The 19145-nt window shown below is 58.3% G+C and overlaps 1 protein-coding gene across 1 annotated transcript in view; it reads right to left on the reverse strand.

Annotated features, from left to right (window-relative positions):
• Positions 1-19145, reverse strand: part of SHANK2 (SH3 and multiple ankyrin repeat domains 2) — a 559042-nt gene that overhangs the window by 271144 nt on the left and 268753 nt on the right. Inside the window, exons 12-13 of the mRNA XM_082476803.1 lie at positions 13552-13867; positions 1250-1419 (exon numbers count right to left, since the gene is read on the reverse strand). Of these exons, the coding sequence (XP_082332929.1) occupies positions 1250-1419; positions 13552-13867 (486 nt within the window). The remainder of the gene's footprint in view (positions 1-1249; positions 1420-13551; positions 13868-19145) is intronic.

Genomic DNA, 19145 nt, shown 5'->3' on the forward strand with positions numbered 1-19145 from the left:
GCAAAAGGAAGTCTTGGCAAATAGGAACTATAAAGAAATACACGTGGAAACCCTAGAATTTAAATGCGTCATTTCTGAAATTAAAAAAGTCACAAGATGGACTTAACAGTGAAGGGGACATTTCAAAGGAAAGAGCAAGTGAACCTGAAAATAGACCAATAGAAAGGACCTAAGGTTAAAAAAAAAATGATGGGAATAAAATAAACAGAGCCCCTGGGACATGCTGGTGCCACCGGATGGTCAAGTTTACATGCAGCTGGACTTCCAGAAGGAGTTGAAAGAGAGAATGGGTCTCCAGCCGTCCTCGGAAACTTGGAAAACCCAGGTGATGTTGGCCAGATTACTGCACGGTACGGAGGAAGAAGCAGGTCCTTACCAGCTCAGGGCCAGATGGATTTGAACCTGACTGACTGACCCCTAAGGGGCATACTTTCTTGCCCCTGCTACGCATCTTCCGAAAGCTGCCCTGCAGCGACAGGGCCAGGCATGGTGTGCCCTTTCCTGCTCCGCCCGGTGAACTCAGCTGCCCCCATGTGGCCTGCAGCCCGCACCTGTCACTTCTCTACCCTCCTCGTGTGGCCTCCAGCACCACAGGGCTCCTCTACAGCCACTGCCAACCTCCTGCACGTGCCTGCGCTAAACGCATCTTCCCTAGGGGCCTCACACACCTCATCTTCCTGCTAAGAAACCATCGCTGGCTCCCATCGCTGGCACTGCCCCTGGTCTAACTCCTGGCATGCATGGCGGCCCTCAAGGCTTTTCACCCACATTTCCCAGGATTCTGCTTTGGACCTCCTTCCCTCTAACCCGGTGGATCTCCTTCCTTGGAATGTCGCAGGCCCCTAGGCTGAACCATCCACCTGGAGGCCCCTTCCTGAGCCCCGAGATGCGTCTGAGTCCGACCTGTGCTCGGCCCCATCCCAGCACCACCTCCCACCTCCTCCTGAGGCCCTGGGAGGTTTTCCAGATGGAAAAGAGCTGCCCGTCGACACCCTCGCCTGCCCCTCCCCTGCTTTTTTCTGCAGTGGACTCCCGTCCCAGATATTCACGTGCTACCCTTCCTAATGGACATCAGAGTCACTGCGGCCATGAGCGTCACTCTAATCCCCATTCTGCCCTCCCAGGGCTCCGTATTTTCCACAGGGGGCCCCGCGGAAGCAATGCCCCAGACGCCGACACCCCAACGGGGATAAACTGAGGCTGAGGGGCCCCAGCCTGACCCCGCCCTGGAAGCAGAATGGACACTGACCTTTGACCCTGTCGCCACGGTGAAGGGGGATCTCGCCGTCGACCTGGGGCTGGTATGGCTTGACGACAACGAACAGCCTCCCGGGGACCGCGCTGTACAGCTTCCGCTTGGGCCCCGGGTACTCGAAGGCCGACAGCACATCCTTGTTGGCGCCTGGCAGGAAAGCCGGACTGCAGGTGAGAGGGGGGCAGAGACAGAGAGGGAGGGTCACGGCCTGAGACAGAGCAGGGCACACTCCAGACCCTTGGCCCATCTGTTCATAACAAACGCTGAGCCCCGAGCAGTCACATCGGAGCTCCTGATTCTAGACGGGCCTGGAGACGTGAAAAGGCCCGGGGGGCAGCATTAGTGCTTAAAAGACTCAGGTAATTCTGGCAGTTCTACTTCTGGGTAGGTACCCCAAAGAAGTGAAAGCATGGTCTCAAACAGATATTTGCACACCCACGTGCACAGCAGCATTGTTCTCAAAAGATGGAAACGACCCAAGTCTCCACTGATGGATGAACGGATATCCAAAATGTGGTCCATCCACACAATGGAATGTTATTCAGCCTTAAAAAGGGAGGAGATTCTGGCACAGGTGACAACATGGATGAAATTTGAGGATGTGATGCTAAATAAAGGAAGACAGTCACAGAAGGACAGATAACGAGTGATTCCACTTAGGGCAGGTACCTGGGGTACTCAAATTCATAAGCAGGATGCTGGGGGCCAGGGGCTGGGGGAGGGGGAGGGGGAGTTTGCCTTTAATGGGGACAGAGTGTCAGTTTAGGAAGATGGGGACGGATGGTGGGAATGGTCGCACGACAACGTGAATGTACTTAATGCCACTGAACTGCACACGTAAAAATGGGTAAGATGGTAAATTTCATGTGCGTGTCTCAATTTAAAAAAAACTCCAGTGGAGGCAGCAATCAAGGCAGGCCCTGGGTCTCTGCCATTTTATCAGTCTCACTGTGAGCGCCAGCCACACCATGCGGGGAAACACCCAGAACCTACTGGCGAAAGCCTTCATTATCGCGGTGCAGGCAGCCCACGCCCAGCTGCCCTGGTGACATTTCACAAGCGGGACTTTAATTCTTTCCTGTTTTATGTGACTGTATCACAAAGAGCGTGCGTTTCTAGGCCAACTTCCCTGCCTGACAGTGAGCGTGGCCATCTAACTTACCGGGGCCCAACGGTGGGATATAAGAGAGACAGAGAGACACAGAGAGAGACAGAGGGAGACAGAGAGAGACAGATAGAGAGAGAGAAGCACACGTTCCCAGAGAAACGTGCAAAGAGGTTTTCCGTGACGACATCCCCATGTCATTGTGATGGTTGATGGGTGACCCAGGTGACTCCTTCTGGAGAGAAGAGGGCACGTTCTTATCAATCATAATCTGGAGGAGTCATACTGAGCTCTCCTCCCATGGTGGGGTCTTTAGAAAAAACCCAGGCACGTGGATGAACCTGGGCAGGGATTTAGGAGTGATGCTCCAGAACCTCCCGGTCAGAAAGACAAGAAAAGCATTCACGGCCGGCTGGTGTCTCCCAAGAGGACACCCCGCCACGGGGAAGAGGAATATTAATAATACTTGGGGAAGGTTCCCGAGTCAGGGAGCCACCTCTGAGTCTCGGGAGGGGGGGCCACTCATGTCACCAATTCATGACCGTGAAGGGTGGGGTCCCCAGCTATGGTTCTCCTTTCAAACTACAGATGCCGTGGCCTGGGAGCCCACACAGGGAGCTTGAGCTTCTTGCGCGGAAGAAGTTCTCACCTTTAGGTGTGAAACAGGCTTGCAGGGAAAATTCTGGAATATGATGTGACCATTCACTTTTGGGATTTAACACGGACCCCCATGTTGCTTTTGTGCTGTGCTTTACCCACGTCGGCACCCCTGATAAATACCGTATGGTTTGCTTTATGCTGGTAAGAATTCATGTAAGCGTGACTGGGCCGTATTTTGTCATGCTTTTTACTTTTTCGCTCACGGTGATGATCTGGCCACAGGAACCCATGTCTACACACAGGACATGCTCAGTTTACACCCTAATTTATGCGAGTCAGGTGAGGAGAAGGATCGGCCGTCAGATCTGCCTGCCCGACCCCAAAGCCCAGAGCTCTCCCTAAACCACACGGAGCAGAGGGCAGGCATGTGACCTTTCCCAGACGCTCGCCTGGGCTCAGAGACACAGAGAGTTGACAAGCCACAGTCCTCATGGTCTCCTATCCCCAGGGATGCCCCTTCTCTTGCCTCCTCGACCCCAGCCTTCCCTGACCAAGTTGAAGCCACAGACGGAGGTCACAGCATCCTGGGAAACAGGTGCCCCTGTAAACTCTGGCACCGCCAGGCAGCCCTGCCCGGCGGCCTTACTGTCCCTCCCCACTTCCTTCTCCCCACCCAGCCAGCTACAGATCGGCGTGCACAGATGGGAAAATCCACCCTGAGCACCGGATACTCCCTCTTGATGGATATCACCGATCCCCAAACACCCCAGGAGCCCAGAGCTGCGACGCCTGCAAGAGCCAGGTTGTGTGACCGCCTCTGGTCCAGAGGTGACAGTTGGCAAGGCAGCTGACTCCCAGAGAGGAAGGACAATCTGGGCCACCTGCCTGTGGTGGAAAAGAACCGGGGAAAGTAGAGCGGCCCTCAGAGTTCCCGCCTGCGAGGACGTCCCGCCCGCCTTCTGCATCAGGAAGGAGATCCGTCCATCCAATGCGCCTCAACCCAGCCTTACTCGGAGCTCGGGGTGGGGGGCAGGGGGGAGACACGGGGGGCAGGGGGGAGACAGGGGGGCAGGGGGAGACACGGGGGGGAGGGGGAGACAGGGGGGCAGGGGGGAGACACGGGGGGAGGGGGAGACAGGGGGGGGAGGGGGAGACACGGGGGGCAGGGGGAGACACGGGGGGCAGGGGGGAGACACGGGGGGGAGGGGGAGACAGGGGGGCAGGGGGGAGACAGCGCCTTTGCCGCAAGGGGCTGAGCGTCAGCAGGGGTCTCCTCTCCGGCTCCCAGGCCAGGGGACAGTGAGTCCTGGCAACCAAGGGGACTCAGTCCCTCGGCAACAGGGAAGTGTCCCTTGGGGCCACTCCACCTGAACTCAAGGGTTCAGAAGAGGCTTGGGGTCAGCAGAGGGCGTGCGCTCCAGGGGGGCACCCCGCACCAGGCTCAGAAGGCCTCCTCTCCCCAGACCTCCACAAGCAGTGCTTGGATCTCCCCCGATGCACCTGCCATATCTGCACTGAGCGATGGCCGGGTGGGGCCCATCACACGGGGCTGCTAGGAGGATCACTGAGGGAAAACAGACGAAGCTCCCCCTCCCTGCCCCCCGCCGGCTCTGTCACTGAAGCTTTGATGGCAGTTATCACCTCTGCATCTGACCATCTCCATGCCCCCATCCCTGGTTGAGGGTGCAGTAGTAGGTGCTCGGAAGTGCCTGATGCGTTAAACCCCAATAAGAGACTGCAGGTTGTCCTACCAAGGAGGTCACAAATGGGCCGCACGGACACTCCTGGACAGGATGTGCGGCTGCAGCAGACACCAGGGGTGATGAGCGGAAGGGCAGGTGGGCCCATGAGTTGGTCCCCAAGCACCAGAAGGGGAGATGACTCTGAGGGCAGCAGGGTAAGGCAGGTGGGCTTCTCCCCCAGGGGAGGGGGCAAGTCAAAGTCCAGAGAAAAGATAAGGATGGACCATGCTGATGGTGGCTGGGGCAGGGCAGAGGGTAAGCAGCACAGCTGGGGCTGCCAGACCTGACTCCCAGCTGCTGGTTAGCTGCAGAAGCAGCTGCTATGCCCAGAGCTTGGGAACCACATGAGGAGCCCAACTTCTCAGGGAACCCCCCCCCACACACACACAGTGGAACTGCTGCCGGGAGCCCCAGGACCCCACTGTGCGTAATCAACGACAATCAGCAAGGAGACTGCGTCCAACCTGCAAACTTGATCCTCAGGAGAAATCCATCCAGCTGCCCATCTCTCCACCCACCCACCCATCCATCATCCATCCAACCGTCCACTGACTCACCTATCCATCCATATACCCATCCATCCATCATGCACCGGACCATCCATCCACCATCCAGCCATCCATTCACCTATCCTTCTATCCACCCATCCACTCACTTATCCATCCATCCATCCATCTTACCACTTATACAAACATTATGTATTCACTCATCCATCCAAATTTCAAAAGAACCCTGCCGGAAGCCCAGCTGATCACTTATTACCAGATGTTGGATAAGTCAGTTAACCACTGAAAGCCTCGGTTTCCCCATATGATAAGAGGGGATGATCTGGAGAGACCTGAGAGTGAGTCAGCAGGAACCACTCTGCACAGGTGTGTGAACACTCAACACGTCTGCTTCACTCTCTGCTTACCACTCTCTGCTTCAACTGGAAAGTGGGTGACAAGATGCATGTGTCAGCCAGCTGGGTTCAGCCGGCGCCAGAGTGAGTGTGTCACTGGGCAGAGAAGTCAAAGCGAACAAAGCTCCAGTCTGGGAGTTCTGTTCCTTGAGCCACTTTGCAGACGGTCAGCTCCCGAACTCATCGGTCCAAGCCTGGAAAGCCTTTGTCTAAGAACAGGAAGAAATTGGTCCTTGAAGACCAGAGTGCGTCTACGGTTCTAGGTACCAGCAGTGATGTGTGGTCCACACGAACGCTGAAGCATCTTCTCATTCCAGGTGAATTTGAGCCTTGCAAAGTGACGTTTCACGAGTGGAAAAATGGGGGCTCCATAAATAGTGATCTGGGCGCAGAGATACAGAGCTGACCTCACATCCCGGCTCCCCGATCCCAGCTCAGGGCTCCCTGCAGGCTCCCTGCTCTGTGCGGTGACGAACCAGGTGACCATGACCTCCCTTGCCCCGTTTTATGAAATGCACCCTCTGCTGGGCCCTGCTCGCCCATGGCAGCCCTCGACGGCAGCAGGGGCCACAGCCCCCCAGTGGCTCCAGGTTGGCAGTGCCGTCCGCTCTTGGAGGCCAGGCTGGACCCGTCCTGCCTGCACAGCGAGGACGGGTCTGAAGTTTCCTCCACCCCAGACTGTCCACACTCTCCTTGTGTTCCGTCCAAGAACAGCCAGGAGGAATTCCAACTGCGTTGTTTTGGTATGAGGGCTACATCACTGAATTCTCAATATCAGAAAACTGGTCGGCCGTGGGGTGACCTGGACATTTCCCAGCTATCCTGGATGAACAGGGACCTGCCTGCACATGGAACTTTCTCCGTTTGCTTCGTCAGCCACTTACACATCCATCCACTCCTTCACCAGGCCAAGTATTTAGTGGGTCTGCAGACACCCATGGACTTAAGACAGACTTGAGCCTCGCGGGGGAGAAGTACAAGTTGACAAGATGCTTTTCTGTGTGTCCAATGGGTCAGCACAGAGGCTGGGGTGACGGGGAGAGGGCGTGGGCTGCGCGAAAGGCTCTGCTGGGATGTTTGGGGCAAACGTGATGCCACAGAGACCAGGGGCATGATTGGAGGGGCGCTGGGTCACTCTAGCTGGGCTGGAGACGGGGAGCCCTGTGTCCAGAGTGGTGGCAGAATCACAGATATGAAGAAGCAGAATCTCCCGGAGCTGGGGACCTGCTAGAAATCGGGGTGTCATCCAGGTTCCAGACTCACGTGGGATGGGTGGAAGGAGGCTGCTGGAGGGTTACCTGCTGGCAGCTTTGGCACAGGGTGGCATTTCCAACACAGAGGTCCCAAGCCCTGACCCCGCTGACAGCTGTGTCTTAAGCGTGGAAGCTCAGACTCCACGTCACCCCCTGTACCATCAGCGCTGTTTCCTCCTCTGCCTTCGGGCTGGGAAGAAATGCCAGAGCTCTCAGCCCGCACATCGCCCCCTGTGCCGTGGAGCCCTCCTGGGCTTCTGGGTTGCGTGCCCAGCCTCCGTGGCTCTGGTGCCAGCACCCCACATGCCACAGCCTCCCCGCAAGGTCCTGAGGAGGTGCTTCGGGGATGGACAATCATTAGATGTCCCGTCCTGCTGGGGTGGCCAGTGTACACGGGGGCTTTTGTGGACTCCAGAGAAGTGGGACCCCACTCCCGTGATCTCAGAAGCGTGCCCGTCTCAGAGCCCCCGCACTGTCCAGCTGCCCCGACACACTCCAGGACAGCCCCAGGCCACTGGCGTTGGGATTCTGCCTGTTTGCAAACCCAAGGCTCCAGGCGGCAGGGCGTGGGCACCTAGAGCCCCCGAGGGATGGGGAATAGTCTGGAATGTGCGTCCTTCCCTATACCTTCCCACACTCTGCTCCGGTCACACAGGACCCCTTGCCTCTCCCGGATGCCTGGCTGGCCCGTTTCTCCACCTCCGGAGCCCCCCTCCTCCGTGGGGGCCCCTCGTCTCCCCCAGGGAGGTCCGAGCCCTGACTTGTGTGAGCTCTGCCTCTGGGGGAATCTCTTAGGGGCTCCCTGTCCTCGACCACATCACCCCCGGGGCTGACATGCTTCCCGCCCTCATTTCTGGGGTATTCGCCTCTGCACAGTGAGCGCCTATCACAGGCCAGTCATTCATGCGTTTACGCCACCAGCTGAGAGAGCAAACACTGAACGTCCCCGGTGCGGAAGGATAGAAAGTGACAGACAAGGGCAGCCCATGTGGTGCCCGGACCTAATTCCTCAGCAGGCTGGATGCACCTGCTGCCCCGGGGTGGCCCCTTCACCTGGCCCCGTCTACCCGCCAGGCGGCCAGCTCCTCATGGACCCCCTACTCCTGACGTCCGGGTGACATGCCATTAGCACCCGGGGTCGGGCAGCGGGCAGGGTGGCGGGGGGCAGCCCGACTCCACCCCTGCCCTGTCTGCTGACCCCTCCCCCTTTCTGGGTCAGGACGGGCACATGGCGGGGAGCAGCGCCGCAGTTCTCACCGAGGAAACCAGGTCCCTGTGCCGCTGGGGGAGCACAGCTCTGGCATCCTGGTCCCTGTGTCCCCACGAGGCGGGACAAGGGTGCGTGGAGGTGGACAGGCGCGAGCCAGAGGGACCCCACAGCGCCCTGTCACCCCCCGAGTCTGCCCAGATGGGGGCATATCCCCTGGAAGGGGTGTGCGGGGCGGGGTGGATTCCCACTGACCCAGACCCTTCAGGGCCCCCCGCTCTGCCCATAGAGCCGAGTTCAGGGAAACGAAAGCAACTTGGTTGAGAGACAGACTTTGGGAGCCCTTCCAGCTCAGCCCCTGCCCACGGGGGAGGTGGGTGCGCAGGACACACAGCCAGCCAGCCTCCCTGCCTGAACTCAGCAGGCTTTTCTCTCTGCCGAGCCGAACCCACCCTGGAACCGCTCCTTTGATGGGAGGGTGGCCGGCACGCCCCCTGGTGCCGGTGAGGCCAGGGCAGCCCTCAGGACTAGCTGCCCGAGCTTTGCAGAAATACGTCAAGAGCTGGTCCCAACCTGGCGAGAACCGGGCAGCGGGGAGGGATCCTAGGAGGACCCGCACTCCTCTCCACACTCAGGCGGTGGGTGATGGGACCACCCAGCGAAACCCCTTCTCAGGCCGGTTCTTAGCAACGTGGACCAGCCATGCCAGTGGGCGCCACTAGAGGGCGACTCAGGCAGGCGCGTGCAGAGCCTGCAGGTGAGGCAGGGCACCGGGACGGGCTGCAGGCGGATGGGTTCCCGTCCGTTGTGGACCCTCTTCCCTCTTCTAATTTGCACTCCGGTTGGCTGGCTATCGAGGGCTGGCTCCACGTGGGAGGCTGCCCTGGCCCACAGCGCACAGCCCAGGCCCGGGAGGAAGCTGCTCAGCCAGGGCTGGCAGGAGCCCAGGGATGGGTGTGCGGGGCTTGGGCGGCTGGGGAGGCCTCGGCCCCATCTCGTCAAGCCTACACCTGAGGGTTTGGCCCGAGGCCGGTTCTGGCCACGTGGAGGTGCCCATCACACTCCAGGCTGAGGCTTCTGGGGCCTCAGGTGGGCGTTTACGGGCTCTGCCTGAAGGAGGGGCGCTGAGCGGTCAGAATTCCCCGTGCGCAGCGAGAGAGGAAGGAGGGGGTGAGGTGGGGTGGGCAGCCGGGGGGGAACCCCTGACAGATGCTCAGGACGCTGGGACTCCCTCGACCTGGCTGACCTGAGGCCCTCCACGTTCCCTGCCCTGACGCCCTCCACGTCCCCTGCCCCTTACTCTGCCCAAGCCGCTGGCAGCCGTCACCAGGATGACCTCCTCTGCAGCGGTCAGAGGGCCTTCCAAGATGCCCTTTACAATGATGACACTAAGGCAGCCAACACTTCTGTGGAACTTACACGGGTCTCAGCACGTGGCGGGTGCCACCTTCCGCATCATCCTCGTCCCAAACCTATTAGGCCCCTTTTACATACGAGAAAACGGAGGCACAGAATGGTTACGTGACTTGCCTCAAGTCACACAGCAGGTAGGAGGCAGAGCTGGATGCAACTGGCGGTTTGGCAGCTACCCACTGAGACAGGATCCGCAGACAGAGGGGTGTGCGTGGAGCTGGGGCTCTCCCCTCCATGACTGGGGAATATCCCAACCCACCTCCGGGTTCTGTGATAACCAGAAAGCGCTCTGGGGGCACCTGGGCAGCCCCGAGGCTGGGGGCCGTGCCCTCCCTGCAAGGGTCCCCGTCTGTCCCAGGAAAGGGCTGGGCTCTGAGCTGTGAAGACAGAGACGGGATGGAGGGTTCAGCTGCCTCCTGGGCCCCCACAAGGCCCAGGGGCTGTGCTGTGGTACCCTGAGCGCAGGCACCCCGTCACTGGGGCTGCGTGTACGGCCGTGTCCACGCCTGAGCACAGGTGTGAAAGCAGAGAGCCTGCGTGTGGCTCAAATGCCACCATTATCCTGGTGACCACGGGGAGCCAGGGTGCCTGGCAGGTCCCTTTTGTGACACGGGAGTCTCGGGGGCAGGACCCCAGCAACTCAAGGGGCTCCTGTCAGGGCGTAGCTGCTGCCACTGATGAGTGAGCAGATCCTGAGCCAGGCGGGCTCCCCACCTGACAGGGCCAGGCTGGCTTCGAAGGGGTGGGGAGGGAAGGAGGCCGGGAAATGGCAGCGAAGGCAGGGCCGACAGTCAGGACCACACGGCAAGGTGGGTGCTGGCAGGGCCGGGACAGCTCTCCCTGATGGGGACAGGCAGCCGGTCCGGTGTCGGCACTGAAAGTCCCATATCCAGGGTGAAGCACAGCCCGGGTGACAGGGAACGGGCCTGGCCATACGCCCGGCCTTGGGCTGGACACAGATTTGAGCTGCATCTCAGGGTCACCATGCACCGAGCACTTATTACATATGAGGACCGCCATGAAGCCACTCGTTCAGTCTAGAGAGCCACCAGGGAGCTGTTTCTTTATGATCCTCATGTTATAGTCACCAAAGGCGAAGCACAAAGCGTTAAGTGGCCCAGGAGGAGTCCAGGTGTGTGCTCGGGAAGCCCCGGCAGCAAGCGCTCAGGACAGGCTGGAGCTGTGACCGTCTCACACACACGCACACCACACACACGCACACACCCAGACACACGAGTGCACACACACAGATGCACATACAGACACACAAGTCCATGCATACAGGCACACCATCACACATGAACACACACAAGTGCACACACATACGCACAACCCAGACACACAAATGCACGCACACACACATGCGTGCATATCCGGACACACGTGCACACATGGACGTGCAAGTGCACACACACAGGCACACAAGTCCACGCATACACACACACCATCACACAAATGCACACACACACACAAACACAAATGCACACACGGACACAAAGACACACGGACGCACAAGTGTGCACACACACACACACACCCCCCACAGGACATCAGGGACAATCAGACGGGGTCCCTGCAACACGCCAGCTGCTGTCCTCTCTGCACAGCAATATTTCATTTGCAGCTTTTGCAAGTCCCTGGCCACCCTGCCTTCGGTATCTTATTAGATTTTGTACTGGAGGAAGGGGACACACTCTCTTCAAAATTATAGTCATAATTCCAGCTAACGGTGTGAAGTGGAATTTGAGGCCTCGGGGGAACCCTTTAATTTAGCTTTACGCCGCTCGGCAGCACCTGGGACTTCTCCCTTGGGGTGACTCAGAGAGAGAATCTAGACCAGAGAAAGGATGGGCTCTCGGGTGTGAGAACGAGACTCCAGGGGGGAAGCGCGGATGGGCTCCAGCGCCAATGTGGGCCGCGGGGCGCTGGCACAGAGAAGGGGCCAGGAGACCGGGGTTGCCACAGGCCCGCTCTCCCCACGCCCTCACGGCTGCAGCCCGGACACGTGGCCTGCTGCCCCCGGTCACAGCAATCGGCCCGCTCCCAGGACCACGTGAAGCACTGAGCCCCCCACCCGGTCTGAGCCCGGCCGCCTCCCTGACATCCCCGATCGGAGCTGGGGGGCGTGGCATCGGGAGTGACCACGGCTGGCCAGACTCACCGCAGGAAGGTGTGGTGAGCCCAAGTGAACCGGGCACGGTGGGATGGGGAAACGGGTCAGCAGGCAGAAGGCCGGACCAAAGGGGGCATTCAACCCTCACCAGAAACACCACGCCGGGCAGGACACACCGGTGGGCCGGCTCTCCCTGGGCCACCACGGGTGAGGACAGAGTTCAAGGAGGACAACCCCCCTGACCTGCCCCAGCTACATGACCCGGCCTCAGTGCTCTCATCTGGGAAACGGGAGGCTGCAGGGTCCTCTGTGGGGAACCAGCCAGGTGGGCTGAGGTGCACGGAGCAGTGCGTGGGTCCACGTGAGATCGCAGAGGCGGTGACGGGGTCGGAACGGGTCACTGCTTTGGCTGCTTCAACCAGCACTGAGGCCCCAGTAACAAGCCCACCCCCAGGGAGTCTCATCCTGGCCTGACAAACTCTGAAGGCCACGTGAGGAGGTGGACAGCGGGCCCGGGAGCTGGAGCTCTGGGTGGGAATGCAGCCCCCCTGACCGCTGGGGAGACAGGGCAGTCAGGGGAGCGCCCGCGGCCCGAGTGAGGTGCCCGAGGGGGGTCCACGCTCTGGCCTACACTGGCCTTGTCTCCTCGTCTGGAAAGAGGACGGAATGGGGTTCCCGTCCCCTGGGCTGCTTCAGAGTCTTCCGAGACACTCCCCCTGCCCCTGCCTCGCGGGCAGACACAAGAGGACCAGCCGGGGCTGTTATTGAGTCTGGTGGGGGGGTCGTCAGGCTCCAGCACATGGACGCGGCCCCCTCGGAGCCTCACCTGTGCCAGGGTTTCTAGTGGCTACGAACGTGAGGGCTCATTCTGGCTAAGGTGCGTTGACAGTAAACATGGCCCCTGGAGGAACAACCTAAATATCTATCGACAGATGAATGGATAAAAGAAGATGTGGTATACACACAATGGAATATTACTCAGCCATAAAAAAGAATGAAATAAAGCCATCTGCAGCTACACGGATGGGCCTAGAGATGGTCACACTAAGTGAAATCAGTCAGAGAGAGAAAGACGGATACTGTATGTTATCATTTATATGTGGGATAAGATGTGGTATACATACAATGGAATATTACTCAGTCATAAAAAAGAATGAAACAATGCCATCTGCAGCTACATGTATGGGCCTAGAGATGGTCACACTAAGTGAAATCAGTCAGAGAGAGAAAGACAGATACTGTATGTTATCATTTATAAGTGGGATCTGAAATATGGCACAAACGAACCTATCTGTGAAGCAGAAACAGACTCATGGACATAGAGAACAGACTCGTGGTTGACGAGGGGGAGGGGGGAAGGGGAGGGGGGAGGGGGAGGGAAGGACTGGGAGTTTGGGGTCAGCAGATGCAAACTATTATACGTAGGACGGATGAACAACAAGGTCCTCCTATATAGCGCAGGGAACTATATCTAATCCCCTGGGATAAAGCATAATGGAAAAGAGCATGCAAAAAGAATATATACATGTACAACTGAGTCACTCTGTGGCACAGCAGAAATTAATACAACATTGTAAATCAACTGTACGTCAATAAAACAAAGAAACAAAGAAAAAAGTGTCCGCTGGAGGAGCCCTCAGCCCAGGGCAGGCTGGTGCCCTTAGCTCCCTGTCTGTCCACACTTCACTGTTGAGACCCAGAAGCCAATGCACAGGGAAAGGAGACGGGTTCCAAACACCAGCAGCAGCCCAAGCCACCCCGGCTGCTCTCGGGTGATGGTCTGAGCCAGGGCAGTTGGCAGAATTTTGGTTTTCAAGTGTTCTTAACATCCGGCTTGGAATAAAACAGGTGTTCTGCTCAACCTCTGGCCTCGCCCTGAGTTCTAGAATCCAGGGCCTCCGAGCAAGGAGGTCTCCCTCTCTCTGGTCCCCACGGGAGCCCACCCACCCCGCCGCTCCTTACCCGATGTGCCAGGGCTGCCAGGGCCTCTTGCCATCCTCGCCGGTGCCGCCCAGCCTGTTGAGCGAGGGGGATCGGCTGCGGGGCCCGGGGACGTAGCTCCCGAGGGTCTTCCCAGCCCCGTCGGGCCTGCTGGGCATCTGCTGCGGCAGCTGGGGCGAGAGGCTGCGGTGGGGGCTGGCCGAGCGGACGGCCCAGTCAGGCGCGCTGGCATTGAGGTTGTTGTCGCTGTTGGAACGCAGCAGGACCCGGGGGGCGGCCAGCGTGCTGGGGAGCCGTCGCCTGCGGTTGGAGTACGCCGGGGCCTCTCGGAAGGGCACTGCGTCGGAGAGAATGCGAGAGGCGGGTGAGGGCACGTCCGGCACCGTCATCGAGGACCCCAGCCACCAAGGACACGGACACTGTGAGTTCTGCACCGATCCCCCCATGGCACCCCGCCATGTGCAGAACTCACCCCGACACAGGAGCAGAGACGGGTGGAGACCAAGAGAGGCTTCCTTCCACGGAGGCTCAAGCCAGCACTTGAGATGGAAGGGACACAGGGTCCGACTTCCATCCGGGCGCCCAGGCCCTCAACAGCCCAGAGACCGTGTAAGGACGGGCCGCCCCGTCGCACATGACAGTCAGGACCCTGAGGCAGCCATGGAGTTCCTCCTCGCCACGACCTGAACTGAGCCCCTGTGTGGGCTGGATGGTGTCCCCCCGCCAAACCCCTACGTTGAAGTCCTAACCCCTGGGACCTCAAAATGTGCCTGTATTTGGAGATGGGGGTCTTTAAAGAGGTGATGAAGGTAAAATGAGGTCACTAGGGTGGGTTCTAATCCCACAGGACTGGTGTTCTTATAAGAAGAGGAGGTCAGGACACAGACACACACAGAGGGACGACTGTGTGAGGACACAGGGAGATTCCCGCGGGCCGGAATCCACAGGGCCGGTGCCCTGGGCCAGAAGCAGAAAGTGTCCTTTCCAAGAAGAGGCGTCTAAAGAAATGTAAGCCTCTGGGTTGCAAGGGAAGCGACACGCCAATTCCGGCAGCAAAGCACACGGACCTCCTTCGAGCTGGCTGCCCCAGGCCGAGGCCCAATACACGAGGTTGTGCACACTTTGGCCAGAAGCCTGGGCTGCCAGTCTGCAAACCCGACCACAGGGCCACGGGAAACACACACCCTCCGGGAGGGCTGATCTGGACCTGGGGAAGCCAGCATCTCAGAGAACGGCACCAGCGGTTCAGGACGGAGTCCTGCAGGATCCACCACCCCAGCTGCCCAAAGTCAGAGGTGGTGAAGCTCGTCATGGAAACCAAGTACAGCAGCCCCCTGCTGCCAGCCCACTCCCATGCTGGAGGGCAGGGCTGACGGGGACGGAGGTGGTGCTGGCAGGGCTCACGGGGGACAGAGGTGGTGCTGGCAGAGCTCATGGGGACAGAGATGGTGCTGGCAGAGCTCATGGGGACAGAGATGGTGCTGGCAGAGCTCATGGGGACAGAGGTGGTGCTGGCAGGGCTCACGGGGGACAGAGGTGGTGCTGGCAGAGCTCATGGGGACAGAGGTGGTGCTGGCAGGGCTCACGGGGGACAGAGGTGGTGCTGGCAGAGTGCACTGGGAAAGAGGTGGTGCTGGCAGGGCTCACAGAGGACAGAGATGGTGCTGGCAGGGCTCATGGGAGACAGAGGTAGTGCTGGCAGGGCTGACAGGGACAGAGGTGGTGCTGGCAGAGCTCCACTGAGACAGCTGTGACCAAGTGCACCCCTTTGTCACCTCCCTGGGATGCAGGGCAGTCCTGGGAAAGCAGAGATGCGGCCAACCCAGGGAAGCCACACAGAAATGTCACAAGGCTTCCCGAGGACGCACACTCAGAATCCACATCTGGCTCCTACAGTCGTGAGAACTTGGAAATGACCCACCGGGGAGGTCACGCTCTTTCCAGCCGCACCCTCATGCCAACCTGCTTCCTCTGAAGGCTGTCTGTCAGGGCAAGAGACACTATCACTTGCATCCTCAAAGCAAAGGAACTCTTCAAAGCCTGGCGGGGAGGGAGATGGAGTAGGAAAGGCGTGCTCCGTGGACCCCTGTCTCCAGGGCCCAAGAGGCTGCCTTCTCCAGGGGTCGGCCCACCGAGGAATCAGCCCAGACCTTACCCCACCTCCTAGTAAAATCTCAATTTTGGGAAAAGTGCCGGGTTTGTGTTTGCTGGTCCCCAGGGAGAACCTCATCCATGTCACTCCCTCTGTCAGTGTCGGATGGAGGCCAGAAGACTTCTGGAACGACAGAGGGTGATCTGAGCCCCGCCCGGCAGAGGAGTGGGAGGGGGGGAAGACCTTGCAAAGGACGGCGGTTCCAGGATCTCCGAGAGCAGCGAAGCTCTCCATTCACACAGCCCGCTGGCTGCAGGACCACAGCACCAGGAGGAAGCCAGCCTCTCAGGCAGACGCTTGGGGTAGAGCCCCCTCGGCTTCCTGGCTCATTCTCCGCGCCCCCCACCCGAGGACAGGCCCGGGGGACCGGGGGGAGGGGGAGGGGTCACGCCAGCTCAAAGGGGACACCCCGAGACCAGGAAACGCCCGCACTCCATGACGCGAACTTGGGCCGAGCCTCCCAGCTTCCCTGACCCTACGGCCAATTCTATTTTTCTGACCAATGTAACTGGGTACGTACAGTACTAACGCCCTTGACAGAAAGTGATGGAACTTGGGGGAGAGTCCTGCCAATGGCTAAGAAAGACTTACAAGGGAAGAAAAATCGAGGGAAGAAGAGAACAGAATGAACAGAAAACCATACCCCCAACTGAAACACTCATGCTGTGCACAGATTACAAAGATCAAAGTCCCAGAAGGTGAATCTGGGTTCATCATGTAAGCAAACGAGCACAGACAAAGTCTGTCTTTTCTAAACATTCCCAAGAACCAGGCGGAAGAGGTCTTTCTGAGAATGGTGACAATTCACATGGGGCAGCTGCCCTTGGAAGATTAAGGGATAAAAGAGCTGGGACTTTTGCAAATACACTCTGCCCTGAGGAGCCATTGACTTGCTCGGATGGAATCGCCTAGGTGACATCAGGGTGAACATTCTAATGAAAATTATCTCGCTTAATTATCAAGATTCACATTAAATTTGTTTCCTGTGCGGTGTAATTGGAAATTTCTTCCATGTTTATTTTATGGCTTGGGCTGGGAAATATCTTCCTAATCCCTCTAAACTCATGTCTTCATAAACCTCCTGATTTCATAAAACAAGAGCTCCCTGTCTGACAAACTAACTGGAACCAGCCGTGGAAATGTTGGGGGTTTTTGTGTGAAAAGGGTTAGAAATAACTCTTTTCCTGTCTGAAAATAATTAATATTCCACCCAACTGTTTCCTTCTTTCAGGCAATCTGCAAACTCTAAGTGGGTGGATATTTTCTTAGCTGTCTTCCATGCATTTACTTATACGTTTCTTTTCCACAATACAAATCACACAAGGTATGCAAAAAGCAGATGCACTTTTAAAGTCTACCGCGTTGCATTTCCCATCCGCTCCCTGAAACTGCAACCCCGGGGACGGCCAAGGACAGCCGAGCGGTGGTTTTGAAAGCGTCCACCCGGCCGGGGCGGCCAGCAGTGTTCTGACCTTCCTTACTCCTGCCCAAGTGCTCGATATCCTCCAGGTAGCGGACAGACTAGAGTCAAACTTCCTATTTTCCCCAGGACTTAGTTCCTAAACTGCCCTCTGGAAGCACCAGGGATGCACATGCCACAATTCTACAAAGGGGCTGGAGATTTAGGAAAAAAAAAAAAAACAGCAAAAAAACCCCAGCACCTTCAAGTGGGTTAAAATTCCAGACCAACTGCAACAAAGCCCTATCGCCCACCAGAGGTAATTATTCCCTTCCATGACGGGAATGAACAACCAGCAATTTTAGGAGGAACGGGAGGCCCCAGCTTCCCCGGAGAATCAGTAAGCAACGGCTCATTCCCGTGCACCACACACCCTACAGCTCGTTCCTTACCTTCCTTCTTGGTGAAGGCATTTAACAAAGACTTCATTTTCCCTCCGACTTCGGCAGTGGTCCGCTCATTATATAACCTTCTCGGATGGGAGGAAGGGGAGGAGGGCTGCCGGGCCCCTGGGCTCCGGAGCGGCTTGGACCCGGGGAGCGGTGGCGGGCCTCTGGGCACTGCCGGCTCCCGAGCACAGCTGGGCAGGCCAGACCCAGCATGCTGGTGACAAAGCCCACCCCATATTCTGCCTGTCAGCTGGGAGCCAACTGTGCGTAGACTGGGGCTGCTCTCAAAGCCCGCGGCCGCTCCCCGCGCCCGTCATGTGAGCGGTGCTACCCTGCTTTTGTGATCAGTGCCTCGGGGAGGAGGGTCAGCAGCGCACGCGGAAGGCATCGGTGAGCCGGAGCCCCCCCCCCCCCACACCCCGCGACGATCCAAGGACCCTCCGGCTGGGGCTCCGGCCACTCCCGCTCAGAGGTGCCCGGGGCTACACAGCATGCACGGTGCTTCGCTGATTTTCATTTTAAAGAAGAAGCCAAGTGCTCTCGAATGCCGTTTGTCCGCCAGCTGATGTGGGGAGCCAGTCGAGGAGATAAAACATCCCGGTTCCAGATAAGCCGCGCGCCAGACCCGTGTTAACTGGGCGGCCGGTGCCAGCCCTCTGGAATTTCTGAACATGACCCAGATTTCCGCTGGCAAGAATCACACACAAGGACCCATTACTTCTCTGGCTCCCCGCCCCTCCCCCTTGGAGGTAATGACCCTGGAGAAAACAGGATTTCCACCCTCCCTCTTTTTTTTTGAAACAAAAGAGAGATAAAACAAACTGCAGCCCAGCCACGGCTTGCCCTAATTCCAGGCAGTTGATAAAAATGAGCGTTTTCAGAGCCACGTTGCACATTTCTTACAGAGGTCCGGGAGACACAGGGAGAGGCGACAGGGAGAAAGTTCTGCCCTGCAGGAAACACAAAGGGAGGGGCCGTGGCTGGCGAGCCCCACGGCAGGTGGAACGGGGTTATTTCTACACAAGGAGAAAGGTCTTCCCGAAAACTAAACGGAGCATCCCGGGGAGCGGGCTCTGCCACCCGACGCATCTGCTGCTGGGGCTGTAATTAAGTGTGTGTTTTTTCGGTTGCTAAGAGAACTGCTTCTGAAATTCGAAAAAAAAAAAAAAAAAGAGCGAGCGAGAGAGAGAAAGATGGGAGCCTGTAAGTTGAATTCCATATGGTCGACATGCTTTGTGTCAACAAAAATGGCAGCGTAAGAAGCTCTGGGAGCATCTCCTCACGGGATGCCCAGGCTGGCGGGACGTCTCACCCAACGGTCTCTCCAGGGTGGCGAGAATGGAGACTGGGTGCCCTGTACCAGCCGAGCATTTGAGCACCGTCCTCCTTGCACTCCCACGACGCCCCATCACACAGCTCGGAGCTGCCTTCAAACCCCGCCCCAGGTGACCCTCCCCCGCCATGCCAGAGCCCAGGCCATTTCTGGGACCTGCCCCAGGAGACATTCGGCCGCTGGTGCAGTTTATCAACAAAGACCCCACGACCTGCCCCTCACCACTCACGTCCCTGAGGGACAGAGGTGGCGCTGGCACAGCTGGATGTCCTTGGACCTTGG

This window comes from Balaenoptera physalus (assembly GCF_965194825.1).
Source record: "Balaenoptera physalus genome assembly, chromosome: 10".
Classification (NCBI taxonomy): domain Eukaryota; kingdom Metazoa; phylum Chordata; class Mammalia; order Artiodactyla; family Balaenopteridae; genus Balaenoptera; species Balaenoptera physalus.